This window comes from Alternaria novae-zelandiae (assembly GCF_023758075.1).
Source record: "Alternaria novae-zelandiae strain BMP 2774 chromosome Unknown scaffold_1, whole genome shotgun sequence".
Taxonomy (NCBI): domain Eukaryota; kingdom Fungi; phylum Ascomycota; class Dothideomycetes; order Pleosporales; family Pleosporaceae; genus Alternaria; species Alternaria novae-zelandiae.
In genome coordinates this window covers 2,025,912-2,041,372 of record NW_026056961.1, presented here as the reverse complement: position 1 = coordinate 2,041,372, position 15,461 = coordinate 2,025,912, and the positions used below count along the sequence as shown (strand labels likewise).

Here is a 15,461-nt window from a genome sequence, read left to right as displayed (position 1 = left end):
TCTAATCGTGGTCGGTGGTGGAGGTGGTCCGAGCGTCAGTCCACACCACTCGCTTAATATTGTGATTCCCAAGTCCATCAACTACGACTTCAACAACGGCTCGACCTTTCTGAACACCCACGCCCGGAGTTCAGATACGCCCTTCCAAAGTTCGACAAAATGGCCACCACTCAAACCACCATGTGAGTTTATCCGGACGCCTCCATGACGCGCAATCGGGAATGAGTACTGACGGCCTGCAGCTCCAAGAGGAGAAAGTTCGTAGCTGGTACGATATGCCCTTCCCACACGCAGTAGACGGAGAATAGAAGGACACGGCGATCATTGGTGTTGCTGCATGGCAAAGAGCCTGCGAAGCCTAGGACGTCGAATGCGAGGATCGCGGGACATTGCGCACAGAACGGTCGCTAACATGACCCCTCACAGACGGTGTTTTCTACGCCGAGCTGAACGAGTTCTTCCAGCGCGAGCTGGCCGAGGAGGGCTACTCCGGCGTCGAGGTCCGCGTCACCCCCACCGTCACCGACATCATCATCCGCGCCACACACACCCAGGAGGTTCTCGGAGAGCAGGGTCGCCGCATCCGTGAGCTCACCTCGCTCATCCAGAAGCGCTTCAAGTTCCCCGAGAACTCTGTCTCCCTCTACGCCGCCAAGGTCCAGAACCGTGGTCTCTCCGCCGTCGCCCAGTGCGAGTCCCTCCGATACAAGCTTCTCAATGGTTTGGCCGTCCGAAGGGCTTGCTACGGTGTGCTGAGGTTCATCATGGAGTCTGGCGCCAAGGGTTGCGAGGTCGTCGTTTCCGGAAAGCTCAGGGCCGCCCGTGCCAAGAGCATGAAGTTCACCGTACGTACACACACGTTGGACGCATCGCAATGACATACTGACGTTATCTAGGACGGTTTCATGATCCACTCCGGTCAGCCTGCCAAGGACTTTATCGACCACGCCACCCGCCACGTCCTGCTCCGCCAGGGTGTGCTCGGTATCAAGGTTAAGATCATGCGCGGCTCCGACCCCGAGGGCAAGGCCGGTCCATCCAAGACTCTTCCCGACTCCGTTACCATCATCGAGCCCAAGGAGGAGCAGCCCGTTGTCCAGCCCATGTCGCAAGACTACGGTGCCAAGGCCATCGCTGCTCAGCAAGCCGCGGAGCAGGCCAGGCAGGCCGAGCAGGGCGAGGGCGAGGCCCAGCCAGCTGGTGGTGAGGGCTACTCTGAGGAGCAGTAGGTTGATACTTTGCTGCGGGCGCAATGAGGTTACGAAAAGGCATTTAGCGGAAGGATATGATGCCATGACGAACCCTGACACATCTTCCTTTGCACATTCGGAATGGACTGGGCTGCTTTTTTGACACGGGAGGGAAAGGAGTCCGCACTGCTTTACTGCTATGTACTCAAATGAAACCACCCAAACATCAAAGATGGCTCTGACCATGAGTATGTTCTGATCGACGTCACTGCTGTCTCCACTACATCTTTTGACTTTACGTATTGCCCATTCATATTGATTCAAAGGTGGGCTGATGTCACAGAACGTGCAGGTGGGGGCTGTCACAATGTCCAACACGTGGTGTCTTTGAACTTCTAACGTACGCAACATTTACAGCTTCGCACCTCATGCAAGAAAAAAGCTGAATAAGTCTAGAGCCTACATTAACTTTAGGTCACCTACTTTGCATGTTTTTATCTTAATGTAGGCCCCATAGTGTTCGGGAGAATGGCGATGTCGCTCATATGCTGCCGAACACGGCCAAACTACTCATGACCTTACCATCGTCACCAACCATCAGATTCCACCCACAGCTGCTGCCCAGCCCAGGGTTCGCGATCCAAGCCGGCTCCCAGTAGAATAGCCCAGTACCCTTGCCATTAGGCACAGCAGCCACACGCTTCGCAACTTCTTTCATCCATTGCGTCTGTCCATCCACACTAATCGGAATACTCTTCACGTCCGCGGGGAATGCATTCGACGGGTTAGGGCAGTAACTTGGCCAGTTGGTCTCCACAACCATAACCTCCTTACCGTACTTCTTCGCCATATTGTTCAAACTCGTACTGAGTGCAGACAGTGTAGCAGCGCTGTTGTAGAACGGATAGTAAGACACGCCCTGGACATCGTAGTCTGCAGCCGATAGCCCGCCACCCGATCCCAACACGGCGTCGTACCACCACTGCTGCGTATCCCATTTCCAGCCATTGTCCAGATGAATCATGATCTTGGGTTTGGGGCTCATCGTCGATTCTTTGATAGCTTTGGATGCAGATTTGAGCAGGGCAGCTACGTTCTTCGGTCCATCGGTACCGGAGAGCTGGCCAATGGGAAACAGGAGTCCGGGTGTGATTTCATTGCCAATACTGACGAGGTTGAGGGCGATGCCGTTGGTAACGAACGTGTTGAGTACGTTCTTTGTGTAGTCGTAGACTTGCTTGATGAGAGCTTCGCGGTTCAGCGACTTCCACGCTGCAGGCACGACTTGTTTGCCTGGGTCCGCCCAGTTGTCGCTGTAGTGGAAGTCAAGGTAGATGCCTAGACCGGCTGCTTTGGCGCGCTTCGCGAGTTTGATGTTGTAGTCGAGGTTGTAGTTTCCGTCGGATGGGTTCACCCAGATCCGTTGGCGCACGGTGTTTACGCCGCTGTTCTTGAGGATGGTTTCGAGGGGCTGGACGGTGCCGGCAGCATTTTTGTATTTTTTACCGGCTGCTTCTTCGATCAGAAGGGAGGACCAGTCTACGCCTTTGTAGGGGAGCGCTGCGAGTGCCGTGCTGGCGAGGAGCAGAAGGGACGTGAACCGCATCGTGAGGGAGAGTGATCGATACTGAGATAGATGCCCCTTACCTTTCCAAGGATACAGCAGCTATATACCAGAGAACATCCCGTAACCTGTTACTGATCAACGGCGTTTTAGAAGTACGGACAAACCTCTACATGTGGCAACGCATCCCCTCCTCCAATTTGCACCGTTAGCTGTATGCATCTGAACGTGACACCAGAACACTAAACAAAATGCATGAACAATAGTACTTCCTCCAATAACACCCGGTGCCACTATACAAAGCGCAGTTTCGAAACATATGAACTACCGAAGCGAGCTTTGCCGTGTGGGGAAGTTGGCCGGGGTAATGACATAACCTTGGAAAAGCTCCGGAGGAAATCTAGCCTAGGATGCCGCGGAACACGTGGGAGCGGGCGGAGGAACGAGTTCCGGAACAAGTAGCTTATGAGCGCCTTGCTAGCCTCGTAGTGATGGGAAGAGGTTTTGGGGATGATGTTTTGTCTGGGTGAGTTTGTTCATATTGAAAGTGGCACGATTGTGACAAGGATCCTGGAAGAAGTGCGCAAATGGTCTGTGAGTGAAACAGACCGAAGACGTGCAGGAGAGAAAGCATGGGGGCAGTTGTGGGCATTATTTATACAGCAAACCTGCAGGATATGGTGACAAAGGCGCGATTTCTGCTTTACTGGTCGAAGTTCTTGATCTCAGGCATCATGCCGAGACCCTTTCCTTCCTGTTTTGTGGTGCCTTCGCCTTCGATGACACCTCCCGCTTTGCGCTCGTTGACGTGCTTCCGGAGCAAGCTGAGGATCTCGCTGCCCTTCCACCTGCTAGGCACAGGCCTGTATGCGGGCTTGAAAGTTCCAACAGTCTGCGCCCACTCGCCCTCGCCGGGTTGTCTCTTGCGCTCGTCCTTCTCGGGCAGCTTTGTCTGTGCCGTCGCGTCCATGCCCTGTGCATTGGGGTTGGACATAGCAGCGCCACCACCCTCAGCTGTCTCGTGAGACGTAGGTGTGGGTTCTTGAGTCGCCCAGTAGTAGATATCCCAGTCGTTCTCGTCGAGGAAGGTGTCGTATTGCTGCATCAGGGAGGGAGACATGGTACTCAGGTGGGCGTCGGCGAAGGTGCTGAGGAGGAGATCACTTTCTAGGGTTCCCCTCTTGCGGCTCTGATCTGATTGTGCGTTAGCCATGTTTCGTCCTGGTCACCAAATCGCGTATTTCATGGGGAATAGGGAATGGGCAGTGTATGAACGGACATAATAACCTCGCACGCATGGTGTTCGCGTCCTCGCCAGTCCTGCGGATAGGTTCGACCTTGAACTTGGCGCCCTCCATCTCGCCAACACCCAGTTCGCTGTTCGCTCCGCTGACGTCCTGATCCTTGCTGCCCTGTGTCCCGCCGGTCATGCGCTCGGTGTTCTCGGGCACAGAATCCTTGGGTGCGAATTTGGCGTCGGCGTTGGTGATCAACTCGGGCGGGGCTGCGTCGTTGCCAATTGAAGGCATCTCATTGGCAATGGTAGATGTGGTGTTGGTCAGGTGAGGGTTCAGAGGTCTCTCGATCTGATATTTGCGGTACGTCTCGGAGGTGTCGTTTGTGCGCTTGTTGAGAGCTTCAAACTCATTGCTACGGAGGGTGGAGATGCTGAATGTGCGGCATTGGGTGCGCGGGAGGGAGAGGAGAGCGCGCGATGAGCGAGCAACTAGTCTTGAGGACGCCATGGTGTAGATACTCTGTCGTGAGGCTTCAATTGGCGTTTGGACAGATTATAGAAGGTGGGTATTGCCGAGGGTTGTAGAAAACGTCACCGGGCCAAAGCTCGCTCGAGGATTACTAAGACGAAAATGAACCCTGTGATCGCCTCGTGAAGTCTATTACTCCTACACATCGCCCAATAGCATCGGTCATTCAATGCGCAAATCCCCCGACATAACCGATACGATCAAAGGCGACCACACGTCCGTAAAATTATCGCACCATCACGGGTCATGGACATTCGCAACAACGGTGTAGGCGGTATTGGCCGCGCATCGCATTCACTATTACGCTAGAACCGCTTTGGATGAGCGTCTGCCTCAGTGTCTCTTTGAGTCCCTGCTTAGGTGCTATGAGCCAGTACGTAGTTGCCAACGCGGGAGCCTAAACAACCGTGCAGCTACGACCCGCCAAATAGATTCGTCAATGTACTCCTCAGTATTACTGCAATTCGTACGCTCCTCAACCGCCCTTAGTATAAGACTGGTCACCATTGCGTTGCTTGTTCTCTTCACAAATGACCAACCCAACTATCAACTCTAATCTCAAGTTCCTGAACAAGAATAAGCAAAACGACGATACTACGGAGCAAGCAGACATCAAAGCCCAGCAGAATCGGTGCTCCAGTCTCGTCACATTACCGGTCGAGGCAATGCCCAAAACTACCACTTCACGCCCCCCTCTCCTCGCTCTACCGGGCGAGATCAAGTTGATGGTACTGTCTGAGTACCTACCTTCCAACAAATTCTTTGTTCGCCCGGATTTCGAGAGAAATCAGCTCCATACCTTCGATTTCGCGAAACAAGTCTTGCCACTCTTGATGGCCATTCCAGAACTGAAGTATTTGGTATACGACGTGTTGTTGAAACAGAATAAGATCCTAATAACGACCTCTCCTCGTGGCGGCATACCATACCCTCCGGGGTGGATAAACGCGCTAATTCCGCGACTATGCGTGCGCATACACATGACTGAGGAGGGTATACAATTTCTCCGCCAGCTAGCGACGGGGAAGCTTGGGTTCGAGAAGCTCGTCGAAATCGATATCAGACTTACGGCCGCAAGGATGAAAGTCATCTCGACAGAACCTACACTCCTAACACGTCGGTCCAGCGAGCCTCTAGTACCGCATGTCGCAGTGGTCTTAAAGAATATGGAGTCTATCGTATTCCCTTTCAAGACCATCTCAGTATCTTGCGCATATGCTGATAACGTAGGCTACAGAGACAGCTGGAGAGATTTGTCGGGTCGAGCAAGCATACTAGGTGCATTCGCAAACAAAATACTGAGCAAGATCAGCCTAAGCGAGGGAAGAACAAACGAGGATGTTTCGGAGAGGTATAGCTGCTATAGGAACAAAGATGGCTCCATACTGAAAGGTGACGAAGACGCGGTGTGGCCTTATGGGCCGGTCTGCGAGTTGTTCGAGTACACCCACGTGTTACAGATAACGATTAAGTAGGGCGAGCACATCTCCAAGTCAGATAGCTCATCGTTGCTATTGAATGAGGCGATTCGTGGAGAGACGCGGGCGACGATACTTCGATGTCATGACTGTAGGGCTATGGAGCATGAAACCAGATATGAGGTGTCAAAATCCAATTAGAGGTATTCAAAGTCGTCACAGACTATTTGACCGTTCCCGTACGAGGCAATTCAGTGACTCTTATCACGAACCCAATGAGTTGTTATATACACTTATTCAAGCTCAGCAGTTATCTACCGAAGGCGGTGTGTAGGTATACTAGAACGAACAGGGGTATTGCCTCACTGCCGACTTCGGTTCAAAATCTATACTCAGCTTCTCATCTACTTGATCAGAAGCTTGATTGAAGTGCGCCCGAAGCCACGGTCAGACAAAGGTATACCCACCGCTTCTCTCTCGGGCCACGTATCCACGTATTCTTTCTCTGATTCAGGCGATTCCCCGGAGCGGTAGTATCGACATAACTTCGCATCGCTGTTCTGAGCTTCAGCTATCGCAATCTTTTGCAATAGCAGCTCTTCCACAGGATCGCAGACTTGGGTACGTATCCATATCAATACAGGGTCCGTGACAGTAAGCCAGGCATGTTTGTATGTGATCTTTAGTTTCTGCGTGTGGAAAAGCATTGGTGCCATAGCTTTGAGAGAGTGTCGCATTTCCTCGATTGCGGGCGGGAACTCATTTTCGTCGTCCGTGAGGTCCAGTGTTTCGGTTGCCTCTACCGACGATCGGAGGTACGGCAAAACACGACCATCGATGTCTATCTCCACGGAGCGTAGATCTGGAAACCCCATATCGCCATTAGCTAGCCGAGATATGTAGTTCAGACTCTTGAGTGTGAGTGTGATGTTAATATGGAGATGCCGAACAAACTTATTGATTGAGTGCGGCGGAAAAGCGCGATTCTCCATCGCAAAAGGATTGCAAACGACCATGGTGTTTTGACCGTAGAAAACTTCATAGATCATTCCGGCCATCCCAGGGATTGCACGCACAAGATTTAGCCAGCAGTCTTTGTAACAGGCGAGTCCATCGTGCGTATAGGACTCGCGGATTCGACAGTGACACGACCTCCGAAACTTTTGTCGATTGGGTAGAGCTAGGCGCAGAATTTGTAACTTAAGCTCATCTGGAAGAGCTAGGAAATAATCGATGGAGCGCTTGGACCGAATCGACTTCTTCAATCTGTTGATGCCGGGAAGACTGAAGCGAGCGAGAAAGCGCTTGATAGAGCGTTTGGGTTGAACGACCAATTTTAGTTCCATAATGCGGAGAGGCCGGGTTGGTTGAGTCGATAGTGGTGGAGTGGAAACAGCTTTTAGGGGAAAATTGCTTGGGATTAAGAGTAAGCCTGCAGGAGTGAGTGGTATAACATGAGTGCAGACTTGCGGTGGCAGCCAGCATGTTGCTCGAGCTTTCACTAAATCACAGGCCCACGCCAACCTAGGAGAAGCTGAACACCCTAGAGCCTAGGCTGACGTTAGGTCACCTACTTTGCAAGATTTTGGTTACATGTAGCCTGTAGACCTGTTCAGCTTTGCCTTGTGTGAGGTGGGCCGTGAGATAAGCCCGCAAAAGCTCTCAAGATCGTGCTTGGGGCAGCGTGTAACCGCCCAAATCATTGAAAAACTTGCCACCTCTCGTCATGATGTCAGAAATCTCTTCTCCTAACCAATCTTTCGTTGACGTAGTTCTTGGCTCTTCGATCTCTCTGACCAAGTTGCCTGCAACCTGTGACTCGATCAGCACTACTTCTTCGCCACATATCGAGTCATTGCAACTCACCATCATACTATGACCCTGTCTTGCAGGATCTACGCTTGTAGACACGATGGTATCAGCGACATCCTCGGTTGTGTTCGCAGGTAGACCACTCTCTTTCCACTTCTCTGAGTAACCCGAGGTGATGTGCGTAGGGGTAAAGAAGGGTGCAACAACATTGACGCGGACGCCTAGCTGGCGGGCAACGGACTGTGAAGCTCGTGATAAGCCCACTACGCCATGCTTAGAAGAAATGTATGAAACTACTCCAGTCCCGCCAAAGTATCCGGACGTTGAGGCGATAAGTACAATAGAGCCTCGTGCACCGTCCGCGTCCGGTGGGTTTGATTTCATGGAATGCATAGCCATTCGGAGAGCTATCTAATGTTAGAGATAGACCAGGAGAGTACTAGTGAGACAATGTAGCTCACTGTTCATGGTGCCCTTCAAATTGATGTCGATGACCCTGCCAGCTTCAGTCGCCTCCATCAACTCCCCATGTTCGTCCTCTTCGAAGTCAAAGAACCCCTTACTCTCCATTGTCCCTGCATTCGCGACAACGATATCGATTTGACCGAACGTCTTTTTCGTCTCTCGAAAGAGAGCTTGTATGTCGTGCCAACTAGTGACGTTGGTGGGGTGATACCGGGCCCGTGATGGCTCTGTGAAAGATGCGATGAGGGCATTGGCAGCGTCATTGGAGGAAGGGAGATCAGCTATGACGATATTGCAGCCATGGTCATGGTAGGTACGGGCTGTTTTGGCGCCGATGCCGTTTGCGCCACCTGTGATGATGACAGTCTTTGGCTTGTCATTGGGAAGGTGATAGCACGAAGCGCTTGTATTCATGTTTGATTCAAAATGAGCCTACCACCCCAGTTTAGTTTTCAGATATCACAGCCTTGTTCTCGAGTGCATGTGGGTGGTTTGAGAGAAACAGCTGCCCCCGGGGAAAGACGCGTTTCTCCGTGGGGCGTGGTGATGGGCGGAGGTTTACCCCGCTTTAGCGCGACGCGCCCCTCCGAAGACGCGTCGCAGTCGCGATCGGTCCTACTTGTCCATCCCGACCATCGGAACACGCAATGACGACAGCCAGCAACCATCCCGCAAGGCGCAACATCCTACTTCGAACTCCGCCTTGATCGCACGAATAACACCATGTCGACCAGTACTAGTCCGATACCTCGCGACCCAACCGATGACGAAGCTCTAGCCCTGTTCAAGGCCATAGAGGAGAAGTTCCCATCGCAGTCACTTGGAGATGACAAGTGGTATGTTCTTCTGGTATGGTATGTCTTGTATACACAGATGAGAGCATTGACTAAGCCATTATAGCTCGCGGCGATGGTAGGCGGCGGGCAACCGGGCTTCGCACCTCTGCTCTACAAGGAACTCATCAAGCGACCCGAATACCAAACACCCGAACAGCGTCAGGCGTTGATGCGGAGGATACGAGAAACACTGTTCAAGCTCATCGTCATCGTAGGCGTGTGCAAGCCGCTGGAAGCCATCTTCGATATCGATGCCATTACGAGGCCAGAGGACAAGGATTATACATTCTCTAGGTATGAAGTCATGCGTCGTCAGCAGGCGATTGCGGAAGCTGACAACAAACAGAGAGGGATGGCAGTGTGACGAAGCCAACTCAAAACGTGGTGCAGCATGGCAAGGTCGCTTGTACCAGCACAACCAGGAGGGCATCGACAACGTGTTGGCATCACAGAAGGATTTCGGTATGTAGACCCTGGCCGCTTCCTGATCCTGAGCTAACGCAGTATAGATTGGACGAGCAAGCAAATCACCTACGGCCTCTATCTATCCGATCACAGCATCCTCAACGATGTCGAGACCGAGCTCACCGTACTCAGCGGCATCATGATACAAAATCTGCCGAGAGAAACAGCCTGGCATTTGCGCGGGACAAGGCGCATCGGCGTCTGTAAGGAGGACGTGGAGACAGTCCAGCAATGTGTAAGACAGCAGTCAACCTCCGTCTCGTAACGTGCACTGACCAGGCATAGATCGAGCTTGTCGCCAGCTTCTGTGGCTTGCGGTTACATAGGGTGCCAAGGGTCGCTGACATTGAGCATGAAGTCTGAGCGGATTGGTCACAGTCATTCCGCAGATTATATGCCCTGCTGACATACAGGAGCAAACTTCTAGCTATGGTATAAGAAATGCTCATTGACCTTGAGTCACAACCAGATCCAAAGTTGTCATATACCGACAATGACCCAGCAAGATCAAGACGGCATCACAACAGCAACACTGTCTCCATCGCTCAGGAAATGGGCAGACCTTCCCGAGGAGCTGAAAATTTATGTCTTATGCTTTATCGTTGGTGACATTCCTGAAAGCCCCGTGCCAGACAGTAACTATACAGTCATCTTCCGCAAACATATGGAACCTATCTATGAGGTGCGGAACAAGGAACTGTACCGGCTGGCCCGGACCGCATACTACAACAACAATGTCTTCGAAATCTGTATCGAGGAGAAACCGTCTCCTTCGTCCCAACGAGTCACCTTTCGTTACCCTCCTGCAGAAATAGCAAGCATCATTCGGCACTTACGCGTTACCGTTAAGACTTACACCATGGATGTTTCACGACTGGAACATATACTACTGTGCAATTCGCAACCTTTGGCCTTTATGCTGCAGGCAACAAGGCCCGTATTACAATCGAACGAACTAGGCCTGCCTTTACCAATCGTGAGATCGAGATGGCTCATGACGGCACCCCACGACAATGCCTGGCAAACTGGATTCACGAACCTGCATACTCTGAAGCTCAGCTTCCACTTCTTTGATGATGACAATCTCACAGAAGGCGATGAAGACTGTTGTATGTCGCCTGAATTGATAGAGGAAACGAGAGCGTGCTTAGCTGACACAAAGACGTTGTTCAAGGCAAAGGAGGTGGAACTTGACCTGACGCTGGAATGCCACAATAGCATTGCGCGTGTCTATTGCAATAAGCACACCGATATCATTGAACACTGGAAGCTGCTGGCAACGACGAAGAGTGATGGATAGCATACTAATCGCTCTAGTTCGTACTAAGTCCAAGTCTAGATTGATACGAACAGGCAAAAAGAGAGGTGAACCAAAGTCTACCACTATACTGACCCGCTCTGACACCGCTTTTCTTATCGACGGTGACGTTATCTTGCGAGCTGAGCATGTAGAGCAAACGCAGAGGTTGCTGCCTAATCCCTGGTCACCGTAGCTTTTGACTCTCACCTGTCGCGTGCGCGGTCATGACGCGCGCACTAGTTGGCACGTCAACAACTCATATCGCCAGCTCCTTCTCTCTCTGCCACAATACACCAGACGCCGAACCTCACGGCTACCTCATCTGCTTAACTCCCTCTTTCAACGCTAACAATGACTCAGAACATACCCTCCGGCGGCACTCGCGTCGGCTTCGACGCCCTTCCCGATGAGCTCAAGGTCCAAATCCTCACGTACGCCCTCAGCACCAACAAGTTCATCATGGCAAGGAACCACAAGGCCATCGAGGAAGGTTTGAACCTACCAACTTTGCTACTCGTCAACAAGCGCATGCATGCCCTTGCCGCACAAGTGTACTACAGTGGCAACACCTTTGTCGTTCGGCGCTCTGGCGTGTCTTGGGGGCACGTTACCCCGGGCGCTGACGACAAGTGGCGTTTCCCTCCGTTTGTGTTCGGTAGTCACGTTCGCAAACTGGTGATACAGCTGGAGTTGTACCGTCGCATTGACAACGCGACACAGTGCCTGGAGCCGTCGTTTGAGAACGATTGGCTGGTGCTTCTCCGTCCCCGTTCTGTCCACAAAGCTGCTACTCCCAACGCGCCACAGCAGGCAGGAGGGCAGGATTGGCAGACTCGATTCCCCAAGCTCACCGAATTGACGGTGCGACTGAGCACTTCTCTGCACTTGCATTTACAAATCAACAGTGACAGCGATGAGTACCGACGAGCACTACTTGATCTGCCAAACAAAGCAACTGTTGTGCTGCAGCCAAAGTTTTTGAAGCTCGAGAATGAATCAAGCGCGGAGATCAGGTCCAGTGACCCGATGCATGGCGCCATTCACAAGATGGTCAAGCTCAGAATTTAACCTGAATACCAGAAGAAAGGTGGTGGAGGTATGAAGAACTTGGAATGGTTTGTGTTTCAGCAGATTGGTGGCGTGGGTCAACAATAAGAGCGGCCATATAGACATTGCTATTCGGTTCCTGGAAAGGATTGCTGGCTGGTTTTGCTGGACAGGAGGATACTAGCGTAGCGTGCAAGGAGATCCGCCAGGAAAGCGGAAGCTTCGAATATGGATTGTGTTCTGTCGAGATCGTTCTGCACAAGCTAATGTCCATTGTCAATATCACGAGCAGTCAATTCCAGTACCAGTTCTTACCCCCAGGCCAAAGGTGATGATAGATCATGCTGTCGCACCGTATCTAGTGACATCGTACTTTAGTCCTTCGCTAACGAAATCTGTGAGCTCGAATACGGCGATGAGTACCGTCTCGGCCCGTTGTTTGATGACGGCCTTGTATCCTCCAGTTTTGGCAAACCATACTCTCTTTTCGCACTCAACGTACCGGTCGCGAGTGACATCTTTGACTTCCTGCACGAACTGAACTGGAGACCATGGCTCGGTCTCACCTCCGGTAGGCGGACTGAGGAGTACTAGTGACTGCTCATTGCTTAGTCCAGAGCGCTCAAGGGCCAGCAGCCAAAGATCTGGTTTCTCAATGCGTGGTCCTTGACATTGTGGTCATATTATGGTCGTCGGACGCGATAGATTCTGAACCGGCTGGTCGAAAGTATAGGGTAACAGGCTCTGTGATATCGCTCGAGGCTCGGGTTTGGTTGTAAGAGGGATCAATGATTCAGACTCCGAACGAGAGGAGCTGGTAGCAGACCGCTTCTGCCCGCTGTCGACGTGTCCGGAACTTTTGTTTCTTGCAAACAATCTTCTGCCGATAGAATGCTTCATGACGTCTGCATCGACGGGACATCCAAGTGAAGTGCAGAGGAAAGTACCCGGTCTTGCGGACTGAACGAGATCTGGCAAGCGTGACTAGATGGAATGCATCCATGTCGTCGGCCCTCACGTCGGCTGCTGCAGAGCAGATTCGTCCATCTAAACCCGAACCAGTCGTTCCACTCGAAGTGCCACGCCGCAATATAGTCGTTATCGTTGGCGTCGCACAAGAGCGGGGGAGGTGCAGTGCACCAATGCGACTGCACATCGTTTGCGACACTGCATCGCGATAGCAGAAGGCGCGTGCAGTGGCGTATTGCGCGAGGCTGGTGGTTCTTGCCAGGCTTTTGTAACGCTCGTGGAGATAAGTCGATCGTCGTCATCCATGGATGTTCCCGGGGTTGTTGCGTGCGTCATGGTGCCGAGAGGGAAGGAGGTACCCGGCCGGCACACGATATCTGCGATACAGATCAGTAAACAAAAGACGTTGACGTACCTGTGCATCACCAACGTATTTGCTCGACGCAATCGACAACGTGAAAAGAGGTGGTATTCCAAGTGGCTATTCTTGCCTAACAATTCTCATACATGATCAAGGAAAGCCGTCTTTGATGCCCGTCCCACCCAAGTCTAATATAATGATGTAACATGCTTGAAAAATCGCTGTACAAAGACATGACGATAAGACATGGGACGCCTGTAGACGCCGACAGAAAAGTACTGCCATGAAATAGCAGCGGCATATATGGTGGTTATATAAAGATCGTGCGGTAGATGGCGCAAGATTGGTGAAATAAAATGCAATGCGCGAGCGCGAGGTGAGGGTCAAAGGCCGTTGCGAAGTTCAGAGTCGTCCTACCACCCTTCATCTTTCTGGTTCTTGCCCTGTCCTTTCTTGGCCGCTGCCTTCTCTTCTTCGGTCATCTCGATGAGCTCCGCGCCCTCGAGCTTGAAGCCCTTTGCGTCGACAATGTGCTCGCTCGCTGAGCCCAGGTACGCCTCGTGTAGTCGTGGTAGGAAGTACTGCATGACGCTGTCCGCCAGGTTCTTGGCCACCAGGCCCTTGTCAACCCAGAAATGTCGTACAAAGACGCCCTTGCAACCGCCTCGGTTCGCAGCCTCGGGTGCACCGTTGGCTTCGACGCAGGGGAGAACGCGAATGTCGTCCGGTCGGTCGTAGTCGTAGCGCAGGTAGTTTCCGAAAGCAGCTTGTTCGTGTGCCCAGTCGGTCTTCCAGTGCGCGCAGCCCTTGTACTTGGTCTCAGAAGGGCATTCCGCCCAGGCCTTGTACATCTCTTGTGTCCTCTTGCTCTGTCGTGCGATCACGAAACCAGTGTTCAAGTATCGGTTGCCCTTCGCATCGTAGTTTTGCGGTTCGTTCGGGTCAATGGACATCATCGCAAGGGTATCGTCGGTCATGTTCCAGTAGTTGAGCAGCCATTCGAGAGGTAGATGTGGGTAGTGGAACATGACATCGGAGTCCATGAAGACGATGTACTCGTGGGTCTTGAGCGCCTCCTTCATCATGGGAACCTTGACCCAGGTGCCCCACCGGTCGGCGTAATCGGGTGCGCGGATGAACTTGTAATCGTAGCCGTGTATTTGCGCTGTCAGATGTTAGCCGAGTCGCTCGTTGTCCACTCCACGTGCCGAACGGCCCTGGATGTCTCCTCCTGTATGGTCGACAACGTACCAAACATGTAATGCCCGAGCATGCCCGCACTCAACGAGCGCATGCCCTTCCACTTCAATTGCGGGTCCATGAGCTGGCCCTTTTCCGTCAACGGCCGACTGTCGATATCCAGTATGAGCACCTTCTTGCCCAACTTGCTCTTGAACTTCGGTTCCCCTGCTAGTCTGTATATATCTCCGTCCTCGTCAGTAAAGTTGGCAGCATCGATCGGATGTAATATCGGGCCGTAGAGTGCTTTTATTATCGTCGCCATGGAGATGTCGTCTTTGGGGAGAGAAATATTTTGCGTATGCGGGAATCTGCGCCTCGTCAGTGGTTGCTAGTGATCAGGGATCGCGACACGTACTGTGCCCGAAGACTGCTCGGCACGTATGACGGAGAGCTGAAGTAAAGCAGAGCCAATGCCATGGGTATTATGGCAATCAACAGCACACGCCGCCATCTCCCCTGTGGACCCATGTTGGCCAGCGATTGGTATGAGTAGTCGGCCATCGTCGCGGCTCGTCCTCTGGGGTTCAGAGGCCTAGGATGCGATCCGGTTCGCCTGCGCGTGGGAATCGAGTATTACGCCCTCGCTCTTTTGCATCCAGATCCAGTTGGTCCAGTCCAATCCAATAATTTCCCAAAGATGCCGAATCTCAGCAATGAAGCGTGCGTCGCGTAGTGGACACCACGGAAAGACGGTGGTGTGCGCAAAAAATGGCAATGTGTGCGGATACCGGAGAAGCGCTGCGCCGGGAGCCAAAAAGGAGTGGTAAGAAAGGCAGGATGACAAGCAAAGTGTCCCTCTGCCTCAAAGGAGGCGGCCGACACGCCCCCAGTTTAGTGGCAGTTGTGTCAGTCGGTAGATCCTTGCTTCCATCCCTAAGCAATGCAGGGGCCACTACCGTCTGATTGGGCTTAGCTGCCGCGCCGGGAGAGGGCTGGAAGGCTGAAACGCCGAGATCTGGGATGCGCGCCCTGTGGCTGTGCTATGCTCCGCGTCGACGCCTGTGGGACTGCGGTGAGGGTATTCGA

General features: G+C 52.5%; 8 protein-coding genes across 8 annotated transcripts; 3 read left to right on the top strand and 5 right to left on the bottom strand.

The window, feature by feature from the left end:
• Positions 1 to 159: 159 nt before the first annotated feature.
• RPS3 (40S ribosomal protein S3) lies at positions 160 to 1,229 on the top strand (the record flags this gene model as incomplete). The annotated part of the gene is made up of 4 exons (XM_049394331.1): positions 160 to 182; positions 243 to 268; positions 427 to 845; positions 897 to 1,229. The coding sequence occupies 4 exons, from the start codon at positions 160 to 162 to the stop codon at positions 1,227 to 1,229; spliced, it is 801 nt and encodes a 266-aa protein (XP_049260160.1).
• Positions 1,230 to 1,731: 502 nt separating this feature from the next.
• Positions 1,732 to 2,796, bottom strand: J4E88_000656 (uncharacterized protein; the record flags this gene model as incomplete). The annotated part of the gene is made up of 1 exon (XM_049394330.1): positions 1,732 to 2,796. One exon carries the CDS (start codon positions 2,794 to 2,796, stop codon positions 1,732 to 1,734), a length of 1,065 nt encoding a protein of 354 aa, XP_049260159.1.
• Positions 2,797 to 3,457: 661 nt separating this feature from the next.
• On the bottom strand, positions 3,458 to 4,499 carry J4E88_000655 (uncharacterized protein; the record flags this gene model as incomplete). The annotated part of the gene is made up of 2 exons (XM_049394329.1): positions 3,458 to 3,948; positions 4,034 to 4,499. The coding sequence occupies 2 exons, from the start codon at positions 4,497 to 4,499 to the stop codon at positions 3,458 to 3,460; spliced, it is 957 nt and encodes a 318-aa protein (XP_049260158.1).
• A 551-nt stretch (positions 4,500 to 5,050) lies between these two features.
• On the top strand, positions 5,051 to 5,995 carry J4E88_000654 (uncharacterized protein; the record flags this gene model as incomplete). Its single annotated transcript, XM_049394328.1, has 1 exon — positions 5,051 to 5,995. One exon carries the CDS (start codon positions 5,051 to 5,053, stop codon positions 5,993 to 5,995), a length of 945 nt encoding a protein of 314 aa, XP_049260157.1.
• A 347-nt stretch (positions 5,996 to 6,342) lies between these two features.
• Positions 6,343 to 6,954, bottom strand: J4E88_000653 (uncharacterized protein; the record flags this gene model as incomplete). Its single annotated transcript, XM_049394327.1, has 2 exons — positions 6,343 to 6,849; positions 6,949 to 6,954. The coding sequence occupies 2 exons, from the start codon at positions 6,952 to 6,954 to the stop codon at positions 6,343 to 6,345; spliced, it is 513 nt and encodes a 170-aa protein (XP_049260156.1).
• Positions 6,955 to 7,600: 646 nt separating this feature from the next.
• J4E88_000652 (uncharacterized protein) lies at positions 7,601 to 8,629 on the bottom strand (the record flags this gene model as incomplete). The annotated part of the gene is made up of 3 exons (XM_049394326.1): positions 7,601 to 7,750; positions 7,805 to 8,157; positions 8,212 to 8,629. The coding sequence occupies 3 exons, from the start codon at positions 8,627 to 8,629 to the stop codon at positions 7,601 to 7,603; spliced, it is 921 nt and encodes a 306-aa protein (XP_049260155.1).
• A 309-nt stretch (positions 8,630 to 8,938) lies between these two features.
• Positions 8,939 to 11,884, top strand: J4E88_000651 (uncharacterized protein; the record flags this gene model as incomplete). Its single annotated transcript, XM_049394325.1, has 6 exons — positions 8,939 to 9,064; positions 9,116 to 9,345; positions 9,398 to 9,513; positions 9,561 to 9,751; positions 10,019 to 10,744; positions 11,177 to 11,884. 6 exons carry the CDS (start codon positions 8,939 to 8,941, stop codon positions 11,882 to 11,884), a joined length of 2,097 nt encoding a protein of 698 aa, XP_049260154.1.
• Positions 11,885 to 13,606: 1,722 nt separating this feature from the next.
• Positions 13,607 to 14,936, bottom strand: J4E88_000650 (uncharacterized protein; the record flags this gene model as incomplete). The annotated part of the gene is made up of 3 exons (XM_049394324.1): positions 13,607 to 14,358; positions 14,445 to 14,743; positions 14,791 to 14,936. The coding sequence occupies 3 exons, from the start codon at positions 14,934 to 14,936 to the stop codon at positions 13,607 to 13,609; spliced, it is 1,197 nt and encodes a 398-aa protein (XP_049260153.1).
• Positions 14,937 to 15,461: the final 525 nt, after the last annotated feature.